The sequence below is a fragment of the Natator depressus genome, chromosome 8, assembly GCF_965152275.1.
Source record: "Natator depressus isolate rNatDep1 chromosome 8, rNatDep2.hap1, whole genome shotgun sequence".
NCBI lineage: Eukaryota > Metazoa > Chordata > Testudines > Cheloniidae > Natator > Natator depressus.
The window spans coordinates 60,461,133-60,482,229 of NC_134241.1; the positions used below are offsets into that span (position 1 = coordinate 60,461,133).

Below are 21,097 nucleotides of genomic sequence, written 5' to 3' on the forward strand. Positions count from 1 at the left end.
ATAGCATAGGAATGTTTGCTCGGTCCATCAAATGAAAGTATTTTGTCACACTTGAGCTAGAGACCTATCATTTCAGATTTTTTTGGTTAAATTTTAGAATTTTTTATATATTTTTATTTATTGTATAGAATAGTTTATTTAACGTTAAAACCAGGTCGACAAATAGCTTCATGCCTTCCAGAAAGAAACAATGTTTATTTGGGATTATTTTAACCTTTAAAGTGGCTTTTTTTTAATAATTAATGAAGTTACTAAACCATTGCAGACCTTATAGTTAAAAGTGGCGTGACCAATTATTTCCATGGTTTTGACAGTGTCAGGTAGAGAAAATTTAAACTATGGTCCCTATCTTCTGACAGTAGGGGTGTGTGTGTGTGTGTGGTGCATATTAAGTTGAAACAGTTGGTCATAAATAAGCATGAATCGGTGTGTTACAACACTGGAAATCAATTAAAGAAATTTGTTGTGCTTAGTACCAGTTGTGACTTGAAGGTATTTCTCTAATTTCTAAACTAGGCTAAACCCTTATGATAAGAATTCTCATCCTCAGCAGCAAGTTTGTTTGGAGTCCTGAAAATGTTGTGAACTCTTCACGGAAAAGTAATCTATGAGAGTACTAATCAACAGCAAGCCAACCTATTCATTCATAGTACCAAGGCCAGCACTGTTTTATCTTGACCTGAGCTGGCATAATTGGAAGAAATGGCCAAAGAAAACTAATGTATTAGAAGAGAGCTCATTACCGTAAAACTTTCATAGTGGGTCTCTGTCTGATTTTACCAGGTTGTTTAAAGTGAGCCATGGCGGCATGCATTTTCTATCCATGAAATAACTCCACGCTTGAACTGGAATATCTCCCACGTGAGCAGGTCACTGAACTTGGAAGCCTGAAAACAAAACTTTGGAAAGAAGAGAAAACCCTGTGTCCAAGCTTACGGAATATGTTCCCCATCTATTGAAGGGATTTCTACCATAATGCATTTGTTAAATCTTCTTGATGATTTCTGGCCAGCTTTTCAGCCTGAGGGCTGCTATGCCTATCTGCTGTGCTTTATTGTACCTGACATCTGAGGAGCTCACCCAATCCAGATTGTTGGGGACACGAAACGTGCCCTGACAATCAAATTTGGCAATTGTGAACTCTGTATTAAAGGGCAACCAAGTTTTCATACTGCTATTTGTTACCACTGCCACCAGTAAAAAGATGAGGCTCTGGGAAGATTATTTCTTCATGCATAGATCCTCAACTCAGTCCCACATCATACACAATGAAATGCAACTTTCTGCCATTAAAAATCCTTAGTAGTGTGTGGTGTTCTGTTGATATGAGATGGGGAAGGGCAAGAGAAAAGTGTATGGATTAGTTCCAGTAAACTTTTTCACCTAGGTAGATTTAACTATGTTTCAGGATTATTTTATTAATACCAAAGATGTTTATCCTCCAAATACCAATAGCTAGATTGTTCACCTTTGTTCACCTTGGTAGACAGTTACTCCTATGTCAGTCAGTCACTAATATTTTCTGTTTTACAGTTTCCCAAGCAAGACCACCTCCAAACCAGAAAAAAGGTGAGTTACCTATAGCTATGAGTCCCTTTTATAAAGGCAAACCTTCATGTAAATATACTCTTTTTTTTTTATCCTGAATTGAGAATGATAAAGACGGAGTGGATTTTGATATTCTTTCGCAATTTTGTGCTGTAAGGCAAGTGATAAAATTTTGTAATTACATTTTGTTAAAATTATATTTGCCTTTTTTTATTCTCTCTACAGGATCTCGAACGCCCATAATCATTATTCCAGCAGCTACAACTTCTTTAATAACTATGCTTAATGCAAAAGACCTTCTACAGGATTTAAAGTAAGTAGCTGACTAAAATATGCCTTATAAAAGATTGTCTTCAGATATAAAGATATAGCCAGAGTAGTAATTATTCAAGAAGCAGTATCTATTATCTCCTGACAACTGAATTTTAATTTTACAGTCCAAATTGTAAAGAAAGCATAGGCATCCTTGAATGGTAGGTAAAAGTATTAGTATGAATGTTGTTTGCAAGAATGATGACCTCTGAACCAACTAAATACATTGAATGGAAGGAAGTGTTAATTTCTAAGGGCAGACTTTTTCACTCCTCTGGTTTTTAAATGGTAAATTTTACCCATTCTCTAAATCATTGCTAAATGGGGAATGAGTTGTAATTCACACAAAGAATGGGTGAGTTCATGTGTTACTAAAAAATAGAAGTAAAGCAAGAATTTGAAATATTTATAGCAAAGTAAATTAGCACATAGAAATACTGTGGAACTAATAAATTCTCCCATCATTTTCATACCATGCGAACCATGATGCTATAATATTATGATAGCTGTTTCTTATAGAAGCACATCCGACTGACAGTCTAAAATCAAACTCAGCATAGCTGAACCAACTGCTATTCCAGTGTAACTAACTACCCTTCTGGTTAAAAAAGTAATAGATCAGTAGATCATAATGTGCAAAGTTGCATATGTCTCACCAGCCATTACTTCCGTGGGTCTAAAAGTAGTAGTAATATTTGCTTGATGGCAACTACTAAAAAAATTAAAAGGACATTTCTTTCCCCGCTATTAACACTTCATTAGTGGAGCCCTTTATAAATTATATGCTGTGTTCTTTAGAAGTGATTTTTTTTTTCCTTGCTGAGACATGGCAAGTTGTTGCCCTCAGAGGCTACATTTGAGGCTATATTGTGCACTTTGAGGTGTCTGAACTCCAAATGTACCCAATCACGGCTCACCAAAGAAAACCAAACATGAATTCGTTTATGAACTAATTAGTTTATGAACTGAAGTAGTTGGCATTGAAGGTGCAGTATGAGCATGTGCTCATTGCAGTGAACCTACAGAAATTCTTGTGAAGTGTTGCAGCAACCAGTAGAAATATTCTGTGGATTTTCTGAGCCTAGAACCTGGACTAAAGGCTTGTACTGTACTGGTAAAACTATTTTGGTTAGAGAGAGTGTGATTTTTAATGGAAAAAAGTTATACCAGTACAGTCTTTAGTCTGGATCCAGTTATACTGGTATAAAGGTGTCTTATAGAGTGTATGGAAATAGCTATATCAGTATGAAGCACTTTTATGCAGGAATAACTGTGTACACACTGGGGCAGTTGTACCACCTTAACTGTACCAGTATAGTTAAAATGATTTAACTTTTCTGAGTAAACTAGCCCTAAGAGTAATCTGAACACTGTAACACAAATAATCTGCTTTCTACAGAAGTAAAGGAAGAGAAGGTTAATGGGAGAGGTTAAACACACGTTAAGGGCTTGGCTACACTTGCGAGTTAGAGCGCATTAAAGCAGCCCCAGGTGCCCTAGCTCACTAACCATCCACGCTGGCAAGGCACGTAGAGCACTCTGACTCCATGGCTAGAGTGCTCCTGGTGCTCCACCTCAGCGAGAAGATTAATGCTTGTTGCGCCTTGGCTGAAACGCCTGGGTGTCAGTGTGAACGAAGTGTTGCATTACTGCGCTGTGATCAGCCTCTGGAAACATCCCATAATCCCCTTAACTCAAGTGGCCACTATTCTCATTGTTTTGACCTCGCTGTAGGAATGTGGATATGCCCTTTGAAAGCTCCATTTCTGACAGCCGGCATGCTTATCTGCTCCAAGACAAAGCAACCATTACTGTGGAATGCTGTGTCTGAGAGAGAGGCGGGGGGGGAGGGGGAGGGTCTGCTGCTGTCTGAACTTACAAGACAGCATGCTGACATGCTCTCAGCACCCCCAAAAACCCACTCTCTCTCCCCCCACATAGACATGAGACACTCCACGTCACACTCCACCCCACCCCTCGCATTTGAAAAGCACGTTGCAGCCACTTGCATGCTGGGATAGAGCATTGCAAGAGCTGCTAATGTGGCCACGGCAATGTGCTTGTAGCTGTTAGTGTGGACAGATTGCAGCACTTTCCCTATTGCACTCTATGAAGGCTGGTTTAACTAAAAGCGCTCTACATCTGCAAGTGTAGCCATGCCCTTAGTGTGTGTAAAAGGGACAAAAAAAAAAAAAAAGATTGAGGGAGAAGGCAAATTCTATAAACTGGAAGTGGAAGAAAAGGATTCAAGAAAACAGTTTAATTTGCTGTGACTGTCAGAGCCCCTTTTCAGCTAATTTGATACTACTTTCAGCTTTCCAAGCTATTGCCCTTCTACTGGCCATCAAAGACTGTAAAATGAAACATTGGCTGCACATTAATACTTTGTAAACTTCAAAAAAGTCTGTAAATCATACTCCTATTTTTTCTAACTTTAAACAGTAACCAAACTAATTTGCCTTAATTACAGTAAATGTAGTTGGAGTACTTGTGGCACCTTAGAGATTAACACATTTATTTGAGCGTAAGCTTTCATGGGCTACAGCCCACTTCATCGGATGCATAGAATGGAACATATAGTAAGATGTATTGTTGGACGTTATCATACAAACTGTGAGAGGTTAATTAGTTAAGATGAGCTATTATCAGCAGGAGAAAAAAAACTTTTGCAGTGATAATCAAGAGGGCCCATTTAGACAGTTGACAAGAAGGTGTGAGGATACTTAACACGGGGAAGTAGATTCAATATGTGTAATGACCCAGCCATTCCTAGTCTCTATTCAAACCCAAGTTAATGGTATCTAGTTTGCATATTAATTCAAACTCAGCAGTTTCTCATTGGAGTCTGTTTTTGAAGCTTTTCTGTTGCAAAATTGCCACCTTTAAATCTGTTACTGAGTGGCCAGAGCTGAAGTGTTCTCCTACCGGTTTTTGAATGTTATGATTCCTGATGTCAGATTTGTGTTCATTTATTCTTTTGCGTAGAGTGTGTCCGTTTTGGCCAATATACATGGCAGAAGGGCATTGCTGGCACATGATGGCATATATCACATTGGTAGATGTGCAGGTGAACGAGCCCCTGATGGCGTGGCTAATGTGATTAGGTACTGTGATGGTGTCACTTGAATAAATATGTGGCAGAGTTGGCATCGGGCTTTGTTGCAAGGATAGGTTCCTGGGTTAGTGTTTTTGTTGTGTGGTGTGCTGTTGCTGGTGAGTATTTGCTTCAGGTTGGGGGGCTGTCTGTAAGCGAGGGCTGGTCTGTCTCCCAAGATCTGTGAGAGTGGGGGATCATTTTTCAAGATAGGTTGTAGATCTTCGATGATGTGCTGGAGATGTTTTAGTTGGGGGCTGAAGGTGACAGGTAGTGGCGTTCTGTTGTTTTCTGTGTTGGGCCTGTCCTGTAGTAGGTGACTTCTGGGTACTCTTCTGGCTCTGTCAATCTGTTTTTTCACTTCAGCAGGTGGGTATTTATACTAGTCTAGAATGTAAAGCTGTACACAGCATGAATCTAATGGCAATATCTGATTCATTTACATACTGACTTTTGGTTTATAAGAATGTGGAGAAGAAAATGGTTTATAGGGACATGGAGAGGAAGTTGCATACACATAAATTCTGTGCATTTTTTTTTATTCTTCCCATTAGCGATCCCTCTTCTTCTGCTTGCACCATCATCCCCACTTCTTTAGGCAGCATAGTTACATTGATTCAGGGTGGTAATACAGGCTCCCTGACAAGGTTCCACAAATAACGCTACTTTTGCAGTTCCTGTCTGTGTAATATTTGTGAGACATCTCTATTTATAAAAACAACATTGGTTTTAAGGGTATTGGTCTGTATTTAATACCTTTTAACTATAAACTAACCTTTATATCTGGGAAAATAATCTTCATTTACATAACTCTATCTTTCTTTTGTCTTCATAGTTTTTTATTGCATTTTAATGTTCTCTTCTAAATCCAGTGCCAAGTCAGAATTGCTGTCATCACCCATAGTAACTGTGTCTGTCACAATTGAATTTTGTAGATGACCAACTGTAGCAAAAGTGGGATACACTTGCTTCCTTTGCATATATTTTAATACAAATGACTTAATCGGAACACTACTTTCACACAGCACAATACTTTAATTTACTGGTCAACGACTACTTAAAATGCTGCTCTAGTTAATAGTTTAATCAGCCTCTCCTCCCACATAATGCTTGTGAATCATAGTAACTCTTCTAAAGGTGATTATGTTGAGTGTTAATAGACTTTAGTGTTGCTTGGGGAGTTTAGTTCCATAGTTGTCACTTGTTTTCTGGGGAGCATGTACGTCGCTAGCCAAGGTTTTCCTTTTAACTTAATCTTTTAGCTGATAGCATGTATAGTTACACTAAGTTATCAAGTCAAGCAGTGTCAACCAGTGTTGTTGGTTGTTTTGCATAAACAAATGGAAAATGGGAAGGGTAACATAATTACAAAAGTAATTACAAACAAGAAGGCTGTTACTGGTGCAAATACTTGATTAATTTTCAAGAAATCTGTTTGGACACACTTATCAGAGCTGTAACTGTTCATGAGGGACACCTGGAGACACATGTTGTATCCACCTGTTAGCAATGCTTAATTTTTATTCTTTGCAGAGAGCATGTCTCTTTAGAAGAAATAATAAAGGACACCTGCTTATTTATAAGTGCCAAGTATTTAATTTTTTTTCAATCTGCTACCCATAAATATTACCCTTGGCAGCTTTCTAACCCATTTTTTTTGTGTGTTGAGAACTGCTAATGCTAAAGCATGTTTGGAGGCCACATTTTGCCACAGGATATATAGAACAGAAATGAAACTAAAATTGTATTTGCAAGATGCAAATTAAAGACCATAGTGTAACCATTATGTTAATTTTTGATGCCAACACTGATATAATTCACTAAAAAATGTTTAGTTGCCATCATATAATTTTAGCATTGCACTTTGAAGTACAAAATTTGGACTAGAGTGTAATAGCTGCCAAGGAAGGGAAAGAGAGCGACTATGTTAGAATGGGGGATTGACTATGCACAGCATCAACTCTAGAAGGAGTAATATATGAAGGTATAAAGGGTATATATGCCCAACATGTAGACTTCTGAAGATTCATAACTGGCCTCTTGTCTATCAGTCTCTGGGATTCTGTGATGAGAAACCTCATAATCCACGAATAGCAGTAGTCTCCACTCCGTTTCAATCTGTGGTAAAGTCCTAGTGTAAGCAAGGCCTTTGAAGTGATTACTAGTTACAGTGGAACTGTACTAATTCACACTAGTGAACGAGAGAGAGTGTGGCTTATCAAACTTTACAAATCTGCTGTTAAGTGAACAAGTTGCAAGAAAGTCCCAGGGATAATGCATTATAAAATGTCCTTCGCTCACTTACTTTGTCAAGTTTAGTTTGGTTTTATTTGACACTTTGTAGACTAGTAAATGTGTTGTGGTGTGTTTTATAAAAGTACAGTCATGATAATATGAGACCTAAAAGTGCCAGGCTTTTGTAAGAACGTGAGTGGCATTGGCAATTGAAGTAAGAATTAATGAAGCTGTATTCATTTTAGTCTCTTATTCATAAAAGTTTGTGTATAAAACACAGTGCTTACTTATGTGACAGCTTTGTGTGCCAATTTTTGGAGTGTTGGATTCTGAATAGATATGAAGAGTTAACTTTCTTGATTAGATTTATAAAAAAAAACTAGGAGGAAAAACTGAAAAATCATAAAGGGGACTATTAATGGTCAATTTTTAAAACCTGTTTATAGTAATATTGTAGCTGTTTCTCTCAGATTATTAGAGAGGCAAGATGTCTCTCACCTTGTGTGTCTGAACTTTAAAACAGTTAGACTTTTAATATGTTGGATGGCCAAACATAAGTTTGTCAATTGCAAGCTGTAGTCAACTGTGCTTACAACTGTATATTTGTAGATAATCCCTAAAAGGACCCAGTGCATTTTCCAGTGTTTAGATTTTTTTAAAAAGTTTGTTTGTAAGCACAGGAATGTTTGGCTAGGCCTTTCCTATTTGGTCATCATACAGATGGATCCTGTCCAAGTCTTTATTTTAGAACTAATTTTAGTTTTACTTCTTGTACTTAAAGCTGAATCATTTAAACTTATAATAAAATGGAGTTAAAATTGAGCTTGTATATGTAAAATATGCATCATTTTTGTGTGTAGTCTGCATACTAAAACAACCTTCCTTGGAAGTCTTCTCAGATGCCAACATTCCATTTGCAGACAGAAGCATCTGCAGTTTATTTTTTAAAACTGTAGGAAACGATAGAATTCATAACATTATGCATTTCAACAGTTTGGTAGTTTACTGTTCCAGTTTCTACCCATGTACAGTGTACCAAAAATGGTTGATTAGAAGAGGACTGTCCTGACAATATTTTTTTTAAAGTAAAAAGTATGAAAGCATTCCAGACCCCTCACTAGCTAGTAACTTAATATTTTCCTGTGGTTTTCTCTTTGGTGAATATATATCATTCTTTGCCTCGTCCTGCTCTTATTTTGTTCTATTTAGGTTCTTATACTGCACCTACTACTGTAGTGAGCTGAGGTCCTAGTCATACTAAAATAATAAGTATGGAATTGATTATCAAAATTGGGGACGCATCAGCCCAGCAATACTTGCGTGCAAAAGCAGAAGAAGATACATTTCCGCTTACAATAATTTGTACATGCAGGTTTGGTGCACTTGCTCACTCATATTGTCAAGTCTAGTGTAGTTTTATTTGACATTTTGTAGACTAGTAAATGTATTATGGTGTATTTTATAAAAGTACAGTCATGATAATATGAGACCTAATCATAGCTGCCTGCTTTTGAGTCTTTTCAAAGTGGGATGAAAATGCCAGGTTTTTGAGAGAATGCAACTTGCATTCTCCAATAATCCGTTTTCAGGCCCACTCCAAAATAGGTTTCTGTGGCCCTGTGCATACTTTGTTTTGGAAATCAGTCCTGTAGGGGAAGAGTGCTCCAGCCCTTTTGGGTGCCTAAGGAAGGGCAAGAGTGCCAGGATCCCAAAGCCTCTGCTGTTGCCCTTACCTTCAGTGAAGAAGGTGAGGACAAGAGGGTGGGGCCATCAGTCTTTACTGTTCCCTCTTCCTTATCTTCCATTCATCTAGCATTGGAAGCGGCTGTTGGAGTAGCCTCCGAGATCTCTTCCACTTGGTTCCCTGAGAACTCAGTTTGACTCCAATCTCGTCACTCAGGCTCTTTTATTTGGCATAAAGCAAAGCCACGCTGAGTTGATCAGACTCAAATGTAGAGGTGGGTATAGGGTATACCACACATGTAAAGTTTGCTTATTTTTCGTCATATAATAGCATTGTTCTTTGAAGTACACAATTTGGACTAAGTGTAGTAGCTGGCAAGGAAAGGAAAGATGGTACTTATGTTAAGGTGGGGGACTTGACTATATACATCCAAACTTACACAGAGTCCCCATATCGTCATATACATTTACACATCACATTCACTATACATTGCATCACGAGTTTTGGGATTGACTTGGCTACTTTGCAGGAACCAATCTCCATGTAAAGCATGCTTTGTCCATGCCCTGTCCATGTTCAGCTTTACTCTTTACCTCATCTTTATGCTCTCAACTTCTCTTGTCCATTATTTTCTTGTTCTTAGTAAAAGGTTCCCTTGGAGTTTCCCCTCTTATCCTAGCTAGCTCAGATATTCTGTCTTTTGGCTTGCTGACCCATTTACTTAATTTACCACAAACATTCCATCTGTAGGCTGCTAATTTAGTTACTTCCCTAATCCTGTCTTTCAAAAAATGAAGCCTTCCCCGATGTTTAATTATTCGTGTCATGCCAAGCCTACAGTGTGGTTCTGGAAGCATTAAACCATCCTAGAGCACAGTGCCTCCTGCATCTTATATAAAATGGTCCCTCACCATGCTCTCTATAGCATACATACGAGATTAAAGAATTAAGGTTATTTTAAGGAAATATATGTGTTATAAAGAGGCCCTGACTTGCAAGTAGAAGGAAGGCCTTGAAAATAATGAATTAAAAGGCCGGAAGGAGTGAAGTAGGAAGTATATCTGGTTCAAAGAATAACTCACAAAATAAAGGGTAGTTTCTAAAAAGAAGGGCTCTGACCAATAGGGGTGACTGCAGATGGTTTTGAATAAGACAAAATAAATCTTAAAATGAGCCAACATGTCCCTTCCCACCACACACACCAGTGTTATCTCAAAATTTAGAGCCTCTGTGAACCCAGGTGCAAAAGACAAACTGTTGGTCAGCAAGAAGGAGGAGAGGAGGCCTTGGCGAGAAAGGAGGTTGTAAATCTTACCTGGATTAAAGCTGGAAATAAGGGTGAACTGTCTCAAATAGATTTTTAGCTGAAGTCAGTAATTGGCAATGCCATCAGTTTTTTTAAAGCGTGTAAAAAGTAAACTCTTAAAAGGTTCACCGCTTATACCTTCCTGGCTATGCTGGAGCCAACCAATCTGAGTCTGAGCATCCTGGGTTTAGCCCATTTGCAAGAATCTTCAACAAATGCTTATAAATGTTTTGTTACTGTTCGGATATAGTAAATAACTTATTTAGGCTCTTCAAGCATGTTTAATGCAATTGTATAAGACCTTTAGATTTAAAAAAGGAATTTATGGTTAAATTAGTGTTTGGATTCCATATTAATATTAATAATTTCAAATATTAATTCCAACACTGTCCTAAGTGCAGGGCTGTAGGTATATGCTTCTACCCAACCCTTAGTGTTTTAAAGTGTTTGTCAGCTTAAAAATCACACTTCACTTTGAAAATGTATTATTTCATTTCAACTAACGTTTTAACTGTTAGTAACAGAGATTAAAAAAACTTTTCTGTATATTTTAGTTGTTTATTTTGTGCATCTGACAACACTTCATATATACTCAGTATAACTGTTTTCCCCCTGTGGTTATTTACCCCTTTTGTATGTATTTCAGACAGCAACAGTTGAGGGAATGAGATTTTTGAAGTCTCAAAAATGTGTGTGTGTGGGGGGGGGTGGTTCTGGGGCAGGTATAGTATCTGTAACTAATTTAAAAAAAAACAGATTTCAAGTTGGTGTCTGTATACGAGTACCAGCTTTCTGCATGGACCACATTGACATAGAATACATCTTATGTAGCTATGAAAGTCTAAGGAATTAAAGCTGTAGATCCTTGGACTGACTAACTTTTGTCACTGTTTCAGAATATAACTGGAAACATGGTTTGTGCCACTTTCCTGGAAAGCCTGGGTAAAGGGTTACTGAAAACTAACTTGGCAAGTTAATTGAGATGAACTTGACACATTTTATTTTGCTTTTGATCAGATTTGGAAAACGGTGGTTGCATTGATATAGACGCTTGGAATTCAGCAGTGTTTGTATGAAACATTCTGCAGGATATCAGGTTTCAGAGTAGCAGCCGTGTTAGTCTGTATTCGCAAAAAGAAAAGGAGTACTTGTGGCACCTTAGAGACTAACCAATTTATTTGATGAAGTGAGCTGTAGCTCACGAAAGCTTATGCTCAAATAAATTGGTTATTCTCTAAGGTGCCACAAGTACTCCTTTTCTTTTTGCAGGATATCAATTATTCATGTACCGCTTGTATGTGTCTGATCTAAATTTTTCCTGCATCTTTTCTTCTGTTCTTTGTATAGTATGTGTTGTCCATTAACTTCTCTTCCCTTTTGTAGTTCAGAATATTAAGGCAACATTATAGGTTTCTCGGAGGAATGAATTGGAGACTACTCAGAGTTTTACATTAAATCAAAATTGATTTGAAGCCAATGTAAGCTAGGGGTTACAGCCATTGAGGAGGCTTTCAATTACGCATTAATTATATAGCACAGCCTCCAGCTGACTTTCAACTGTGGGGGAGCTGTCAATTAAAATAATTTTGAAGTGAGTTGTTAAACACAGAAATGTTTAGGCCTAAAAAGTAGAATTAAGAATGGTGCTTCAACCACAGGTTGGGTCTGTCACATATCTAACTTGTAGTAATTTAATAACTCTGATCACTATTGTACACTACAGCAACGGAGTGTTAAAGATGGACAACATTTGTCTTCTAAATGGATTTCAGTTTACCATACAATACGTTTCAAGTGTAAGTGTGGCTGTCTGTGATACTTCTAAACTGAATTTGCACATGTGACCTTTGGATTACCCTCCATATGAAAATCTGGTTACTGCAGTCGGATATAAATTTCTTTATACAGTCTGTAATTATTTTAATTTGATTACACATTTGTTCTGCAGGAATCCTGCTTCCATCAGTGCACAGGCTGGATAATAAATGAGGCAGAGTATAGCAAGAAAATAATCTTGTTCTGCATTTAAAGGGCTGGACTAATACCTGGGAGAGCTAGATTCTCTCTTTGAGTGTTGCCAACTTTTGTGACATCAAGTCTCACAATATTTGGCGGTGTTTCCTGGTATCAGTTCCTCCATTCATGTTATGTGAGAATCTCAGATTTTGTTTAATAAAATTAAAAAAAAAAAAAAAAAAAAAGTTCCTGATCCTCATGGTTAGGGAGAGAACTTCGAGAACGTGAACCATAAAGACTCACAAACCAAAGATAAAATGAACCTAACATTTATTAATATTTTAAAATCTCATGAATTTTAAGCCAAATTAAGATTTTGGAGAGCAGAATCCAAGATTTTGGAATCCTTAGGGTTTGCAGTACTGGGCATCCTATGTGGTGATGGGCAGAACTGTCTCATGCATTCTCTGAAGGAGGCTGAATTAAGGTTTCACTGTCCTTTCCTAAGTTTTGAGTACTTGAGTTGGCCACCATAAAGTTCTTCTAACGTAGCATTTTCAATATAATACCCCATTGCATTACCACATGGAACCATGTGGTGTGACCATATGGTGTAGATCAGGGATTGGCAACCCCTGGCATGCAGCCCACCAGGGAAAGCCGCTTGCAGGCTGGGCTGGGCCGGTTTGTTTACCTGCAGTGTCCATCGGTTCAGCTGATTGCAGCTCCCACTAGCTGCGGTTTGCTGTCCCGGCCAGTGGGGGCTGCGGGCAGCGATGCGGGCCAAGGGATGTGCTGGCTGCCCTTCCCGCAGCCCCCATTGGCCTGGGACAGCAAACCGCAGCCAGTGGGAGCTGCGATCGGCCGAACCTGAGGACGCTGCACGTAAACAAACTGGCCTGGCCCGCCAGCGGCTTTCCCCGGCAGGCCGCATCTCAAAGGTTGCCGATCCCTGGTGTAGATGAACCCTTAAACTAAAGGTTTCTTGTGTTCGAAAAGTCCTATGCTGCTAACTAAATTAATTTAAAATGAAAGTTTTATTATATATGCACTGTTTGCTTTCTTCTTGTATTTTTCTGAACAATGAAAATCCGCTAGGTTCGTTTTACTTTCAAGTTCAGCGTTGCAAAGTTTGGCTTTGTTCCACGGATTGTTTTAAAAAGTGTTAGTAATAAGATTCCCTTTGGGAATCCATCACTTTTTCACCATACAAACTTGGTTTTTTACAACATCAAAATTTCGATTTCATTAGATGAAGAGGAAGGAGGAGATACCGATTAAATTTGGTGATGACAATGATATAGATGAAGCAGTTGAGGGTGGTGAAGGATAATAATGAAAAGCAAGAAGCTTGAATTGGCCTGCTGCCTACCGAGCACAAATGCAAATATATTTTCTTTTATAGTTGCTGCTTTTTTCTGTTTGTTTTCGTTTTGCTTTTTTTTGTAGCAGGTCAGTCCTGAATAGTGTTCACATTTAAATGCTATCCTAACATTACTAAGAATTTTTTAAACTTCATTTCATTGTTTCACATTTTTCTGAGCTGAAAAAACTCAGTTAAGTAATTTAGGGTGGGGTTTGGTTTTTTTTGTGATTAGGCATAAATATCTTTCTAATGCTAATCCTAGTTGAGGCCATAGTCTTACTCTTTTGTCACACTTCTAATAAATTAGTACTTCAAAATATTTGACCATTTTTGGTATTATTTGGCAATTTCACCAGTGGCCCAACCCTAGTTTGAAAGATGTATTATGGTTAATGGCTTATTTTTAGGGAACTATTTGGAATATGGAGCCAGATCCTATGATGTGCAGAGCTGTGCTTGACAACAGCCTGGGGGCATAGGGAAGATGGTGGTGGCTTTAAGGGACTGACCAGGCTAGTGCTTGGTTATAAAAGTTGCTCCTAATTTGCAGCTGGCTTCCACAACCCTGAGGGAGTCACTCCAGCAGCTGGGAATCTGCTGAATGCAAGGGCTTCTCAGCCATCTCTTTACACTGGGGCCCAGGAACTGTGTGCCTGGTGTTAAGAGCTGCTGCGATTGTTGTCACCAGAGGATTTCCCAATGCCCAGATCCACTGGATTTTACGGACAGATTGCATCAGCGGATCAACACACAATAGCTGCCATAGGACTCCAAATATGACTTGATATCTTTATTCAGTGTTCAAATTTCCTGTGGGCTTCACATTCATTTGCAGAAGGAGAGGGAGGTGTAGACTTCAAGTAATATCCAGTAATAGTAGAAGATTAATATCCTTAGTTTATGAGTAAGTCTACGTTGGGTTGCTATATTCTCTCATAATCATGGTTGATTTAGCCCAACAGACTTTTAAATATTGTAACCTACACTGTGGAATCCACTTGGTCCTGTTCATTCCCACCTTGGAATTTTCAGATGCAGTCACTTTCTTTGAGGCCGTGGTGGTCATTGATCTCTCGTTAGAAATACCGACTTGATTAGCATTCTCCAGAATAACTTTTAAATGAAATTGAACTGATTCTGATGGTGATGTCTTAGCGGCAGCATCAGAGGCCTATTAATGCATTTCTAGCATTTGATGGTTGCCATGAGTTGCTCCATAAAGAACTGTGGTGTTGTCCAGTATGCCATATTTTTCTTCCTTATAAGATGTAGTGAGTAAAATATATTTTAATGTATTGCCTTTCACATTGTTTAATCATTTCAGAGCCTATAGCAGAAGAATGTGTATGTCTTAAAATATTTTATACTATTTTGAGGAGTATAAAAGATACTTATAAAAATTGGTATCTTTTTAAAATCTGTCCTTTGTTTTTCCAGGATGCCTTATACAGCCCCGTTTCTGATTAGAGTGCTCTATAGTGTTACATGCGTTAGACAAGACAAAATAAATTATAATTTGTCTTGTGCCTCATGAATAACACTTTTATCAACATCACTGTAATGCTGGTTAATTTTACTTCCCAATTCTTAGTCATTTCTAGCTTTTTACTATTCCAGTACAATCAAGTACTGTTAAAGATGACCTGCAAAGTACATTTTAAAAATTGGGATTGTGCCCTTTTTCTACAGTCTTAAAATGTATTAAAGTCTTGAAAGGCTATGAGGTAGATTTTTTTTTTTCACTTTCTCCTTGAAACATCAGAAAAGTCAAGTCTGATCTTCCCTAATTTTGCTGAAAGATTCATTATGGGTCTCTGAGAGGTGGTAGTGTTGAATCTGAAACAAACTTCCTTTTCCAAACTGTTAATTAGTCATTGAAGATCACTGGTAAGATACATAGGTGTTAACAAAAGCTAGAATTTATAATCAGTCTGACTAAAATCCTTTTCCCATCTTAGTTTTTCAACTTTCATTATCTTGGCTTTTTTGGCTAGTTTTCCAGTCATTTACAGTTATTGTCTTCCAATCTAAGCAGGATCGGATTTTTCAAATGTGTAAATTAAGCTGGAGAAAAAATTGAAAAACTAATTTAACATTCTTCTATCACCATGAAACAATAAGAGTGCAGCCCATTTTTAAATGTTACTTTATTTCTTATAGCTATTTATCTTCCTAATTATGTACACGATAATATGTTCTAAAATTTGGCACCACAACTTCTAATTTATCTTGGCATTAAAAGTGGAACACATTCTGATTTTCTTTTTTAAAGATTTGTAATTACACAAAAAATACGTGTTTCGCTAGCTGTGGAACTAAGAATCCAACATCAACCATAATTGCTGTTTAAGGTATTTGAATTACTGATTTTTCAGATTGTTGGCAGTTCTGAGGGGAAAAGGGGGAATAGTTTTGGGTCAACCTGAAACCAAAATTTTTTGCAACTTTTAGCAAATCTGAAAGTTAAGGAAGTATGGGCTAGATGAATGCACTATAAGGTGGGTAGAAAGCTGGCTAGATTGTCGGGCTCAACGGGTAGTGATCAATGGCTCCATGTCTAGTTGGCAGCCGGTGTCAAGTGGAGTGCCCCAGGGGTCGGTCCTGGGGCCGGTTTTGTTCAATATCTTCATAAATGATCTGGAGGATGGTGTGGATTGCACTCTCAGCAAATTTGCAGATGATACTAAACTGGGAGGAGTGGTAGATACGCTGGGCCCCACACTACAAGAAGGATGTGGATAAATTGGAGAGAGTCCAGCGAAGGGCAACAAAAATGATTAGGGGTCTAGAGCACATGACTTATGAAGAGAGGCTGAGGGAGCTGGGATTGTTTAGTCTGCGGAAGAGAAGAATGAGGGGGGATTTGATAGCTGCTTTCAACTACCTGAAAGGGGGTTCCAAAGAGGATGGCTCTAGACTGTTCTCAATGGTAGCAGATGACAGAACGAGGAGTAATGGTCTCAAGTTGCAATGGGGGAGGTTTAGATTGGATATTAGGAAAAACTTTTTCACTAAGAGGGTGGTGAAACACTGGAATGCGTTACCTCGGGAGGTGGTAGAATCTCCTTCCTTAGAGGTTTTTAAGGTCAGGCTTGACAAAGCCCTGGCTGGGATGATTTAACTGGGAATTGGTCCTGCTTCGAGCAGGGGGTTGGACTAGATGACCTTCTGGGGTCCCTTCCAACCCTGATATTCTATGATTCTGTGAAAGGATTTCTGTTTTGATTTTGGGAAGTTTTCACCATTTTTAATAAAAACAAAGGGAATTTGGAAACAAGGCTAGATTCACATGGGAACTCCAGCCTGAGCCTGAATGTCTACACTGCAGATGAACAGTCCCTTAGCTGGTGCCTTGTGAGTCTGAGTCAGCTGGCATGGGCCAGTTGCTGGTGTCTAATTGCAGTGTTAGACATACCCTTAGGCGTCATTCACAAAACCGAGAAGGGATGGGGGTGTGGGCAGTAAATATTAATGGGAGTGAGGACTGGAACCCGGGTGTCCTCTATCCCAGGTGATTGCTTTAACCACCATTTAGAGTCTCATCCTTTCTTTTTCTTGCCCAATGAAATTTAAATTTGTCTACAAAGTAGGACAACTCCAACAGGAGAGATTGAGACCCCTACCCCAGGATACCTTGTGGTTAGAGCACATACCTGCAGGGTCGAAGCAATTTAAATCACAGATTTAAATGATGATTTAAATGTTCAAGATGGAAACCTTGATTTAAATTTATTTTAATCTTGTTTTGCATTTGTACTTTTTAGTTATTTTCCTAAAAAAAATTGATTTTTTTTCATTAGTTGAAAACCATTATAATATGTTCATTTGCAACTAAATATAGCCTGTATACGAAATTTGATGCTGCTTTTTGCTAACTGGGAAGCTGCACTGTCTATATACTCTTTTATGCAGTTGTATAGCTTAACTTACATTTATTCAGATACTTAATTTTTTATCATGTTAGAAGATGGTGAACAATGAATGCATTTCTTATTTATTAGACCAGAATGTTTTACTTCTGATTTTGTTTCAAGCTCTAAAGAAATCCAAATTCCATTAAAATGCACAAAAACAGCACTTTAGACTTTTATTAAATGAAACTACTTTACATGCAAAGATATTTTTTTATCAAAACATGTTTGCATTTAAAAGGAACTGATTAAACCAGAAAAGTATTATTTGTAACTAGTGATTTAAACTGATTTGTTTCTGGTCACTATGTCCTTCAAGATTTTAGAACTAGCAGATCTCACCCTCTCACACCTACTTCTTATTTGTAGGTTGGAAGAAGGTAAGCTTTCCTGTTTTTCAATTCCCAACTGGTTTCTTCTTAACTTTAAATGTACTAGTCACTGAGGTGAACTAGTTGAATAAACTGAAAAGATATTCTCTGCAGCTGTAGAAGAGTCTGTTGCTGTCAAAAGCTGGTTTAACACTTCAATGAACTCTAATTCCAGGTGCTTAGCTAGTGACTTTCACCCATTCAGGGATTTCCCCTTCTTTCCAGCTTGATTGCAAACATGCTTTAATATTAAATTTTGTTTTTAATTTAATTATTTTAATATATGTAGGCCTTAACATAGATTTAATGTTGAATAGGGTTAAATTTAAAAAAAATCTAGTGTTCTGTTTGTAACAACATCATCAGTTTTTATCCATCCTGCTCACCTGGGGTGCAGTGGGTTCAAGTTCCTGCTTTAGAGTGGGGATTCAAATCTTAATCTTTCACATTCCCCCAGCACAGGTGAGTGCTGCCTGGACTATGTGGTGTAAGGGGGCACCACCACCATCTCTTCCTTGTTCAGGGCTTTGAGAATGGGGGCCTAAGTTTCCTTGTGAATCTAGTTCAAAAATTTGAAAGTTTCATTTTGAAAATGTTGAAATGGTTCATTATGATATGAAAAAAATTCTTTGAAACAATTTGCCAAAATTGACACAAATTCACAAAATGTTTTGATCATCCCAAATATGCATTTTTTGGAGACAGAAATTGAAACTGAAATTTTTTTCCCCAACTGTTGTAATTACTAGTATAAAATATTTATAGTTTGGAGATGCAATGTTTCCTAGTAGTTAGAGCTCTGCACTGGGACTAGGAGACCTGGGTTCTATCCTCAGCTCTGTCACTGACCTCTGGATAGACTCCTGACTTCATTTCTGTGCCTCAGTTGTCCTGTCTCCAGATGGGACACTGATGCCTCCTTTGTAAAGCATGTTGGGGTCTACTGATTAAAAGCACGATATAATATATATATTACTACTATATACATTTATTTATTTATGATTGGGATCTAAAACCACAGTTCTTCAAACTGCTCCATGCATTTTATTTAACAGCAAGATAGAGACTATTTCAAATGTATGGAGCATTTTAGGACCGGGGCTAGGAAGATATATTTTCTCCTTAAGAGATTATCTAAGACATGAGAATCCTATCATCTTAGTTTTTCATGCATAATTGAGCATAATGTTTTGGGGGGAGACCCCAAAACCTCAACTAGGCATTCAAAAATCCAGAATTGTAGTATTGAGTTAAATATTTCATCTCTGTCTTATCAGTACTCACCATCTAACTAGATGAAAAATAAAAAAAAATCTTTAACTTCAGCATTATGATAAAAATTCAAATTTTTTGGTCCTTGCTAAGACATAATTTTGATGGATAGAATCAAGTCCCTGTAGCCAAAAGCTATAAAATCTGCACCAACAAGCTTAATGATGTTACTTAAATTCTTGTTGTGGGTAAACTGCTGGTGTCCCCCTGTTGTTGCCATGGCTTTCTGACTTCCTATCCAGAGCATCACATGTATGTAAGTGGGCAGGCCCCAGAGGTGTGGCAACAGCTCGCACTTCGATTTTCAAAAATCAGCTCTGCTCCCTGTAGTCAAACTGCTAGTAACCATCTGTACTTCAGGAAATAAGAACTCATGATGGTCTCATAGGGTGACCCATGAGTGGTCACAATTGTTTAAATAGCCCTTTGTGTTTAAGATGCAATTTAATTGTAGTTTTAAGAGTGCTGTTTTCAAAAACATAAAAATCCTGACATAAATACAAAGACTGTGACTGCTGTTGCATTCAGGAGTTGAGGATTACAATAACTACTGGATTTCTTTAGTTGTACTATCACTGGCCATGGAAGGCCACGTCCTGCCAGCAAGCACTGACTTAAAACTAGTGGAAAGAAAGAAGTTCTATATAATTTGAATTTGATCTTTATGGTGTTGGTATTTATTCAAATGAAATGATCAGTATTTGTTAGAACCCTTTGTGCTACAGTATGTATTGATTGATGAGCATAATGGCTCCATGGTTTGAATTCACAATATATATTTACAAGGTGGTGTTATATCAAAGTTCTATGTTACTGTCAGCAAAGATTTGTATAGTCCATTGTCTGTAGATGTGTATAATTAATGTAATCGATTCTCAAAGGAATTTCGGGTTAATGCCTAAGTCTTCAAGAATTTTGGAGGCCTAAATTCACATCTTCCATAGAATGCTGTGAAATGGGGTTGGGTCTCCTAATATCTGGAACAGGATGGGAGACAACCCTGTTCCCCTAGAGGTTAACCGTCACATGAGAGGAGGGTGGTGGAATCCCAAAGACTATCTGGGACCAGTACTGGGTGGGGGACAGATGACCGTTCTTAAATAGGTGGAAATGATTAAGGAAGTAGCGATGACGTGCATTGAATAAGTTATTGCTGGATATTGCCCATATGAGTTACGTTAATAAAGTTGTGGCCTAATTAAACCACATCGCTGGCATCTTATCTCTCTTCTTGCATGTCTGGGACAAAGATCTGATAGACCTTTTTTTATGACACAAACCATCTAAATACATACTTAAATCCATAAATATGTAGCGCAAAATCTCCAGATATGAATACTTCGATTTTTGTTTTGCTACTAAAAATACTTAAATCACCTATGTTCCAAGAAAATTATTGTAAAATTAGAGATTTAGTTAATGATCAAGCTTTGTTAGCATGCCCTTCTGCTATACAGAGGCATTTCAAAGACAAAGCATAGCAAGTTAAAGAATAGTTTTAACCCTGTTAAACTTCTTGTGATCTTGTCAGATTACTTGCATTATTAGAAGAGGTTATGGTTTGCTTACTTTCCTTGTTGACTAAAGCAAACAAATAACATGGATCTGCTAAGTGCCTCTTTGTTCCCTAGGTTTGTACCATCAGATGAAAAGAAAAAACAAGGCTGTCAACGAGAAAATGAAACTTTAATACAGAGAAGGAAGGACCAGATGCAGCCTGGGGGCACAACAGTCAGCGTTACTGTACCTTATCGAGTGGTAGACCAACCTCTGAAACTTATGCCACAAGATTGGTAAAGCAGAACTGCTGTTTTGAATTATTTTTTTTACACGTTTAGTTCTCTTTTTCAGAACAAGAACACAGATCTTGAAATGAGCTAATAAAATAACTCCAAGCTAATTGGTGCATAAAACATTAACAAATGTGTGTAGAAATGGCTGGATAGCAATTATATAGGAACTTGTTCCTTTCAGGTTATGATCTTTCAATGATATAAACAATATTCCTGCCTTATCCCATATTTTTTGTTTGAAACCCTCCA

At 37.8% G+C, this 21,097-nt stretch overlaps 1 protein-coding gene across 1 annotated transcript in view; it reads left to right on the plus strand.

Moving 5' to 3' along the window:
* Positions 1–21,097, plus strand: part of CDC73 (cell division cycle 73) — a 165,369-nt gene that overhangs the window by 128,840 nt on the left and 15,432 nt on the right. Inside the window, exons 12-14 of the mRNA XM_074961163.1 lie at positions 1,534–1,569; positions 1,774–1,861; positions 20,687–20,848. Coding sequence (XP_074817264.1) covers positions 1,534–1,569; positions 1,774–1,861; positions 20,687–20,848 — 286 coding nt within the window. The remainder of the gene's footprint in view (positions 1–1,533; positions 1,570–1,773; positions 1,862–20,686; positions 20,849–21,097) is intronic.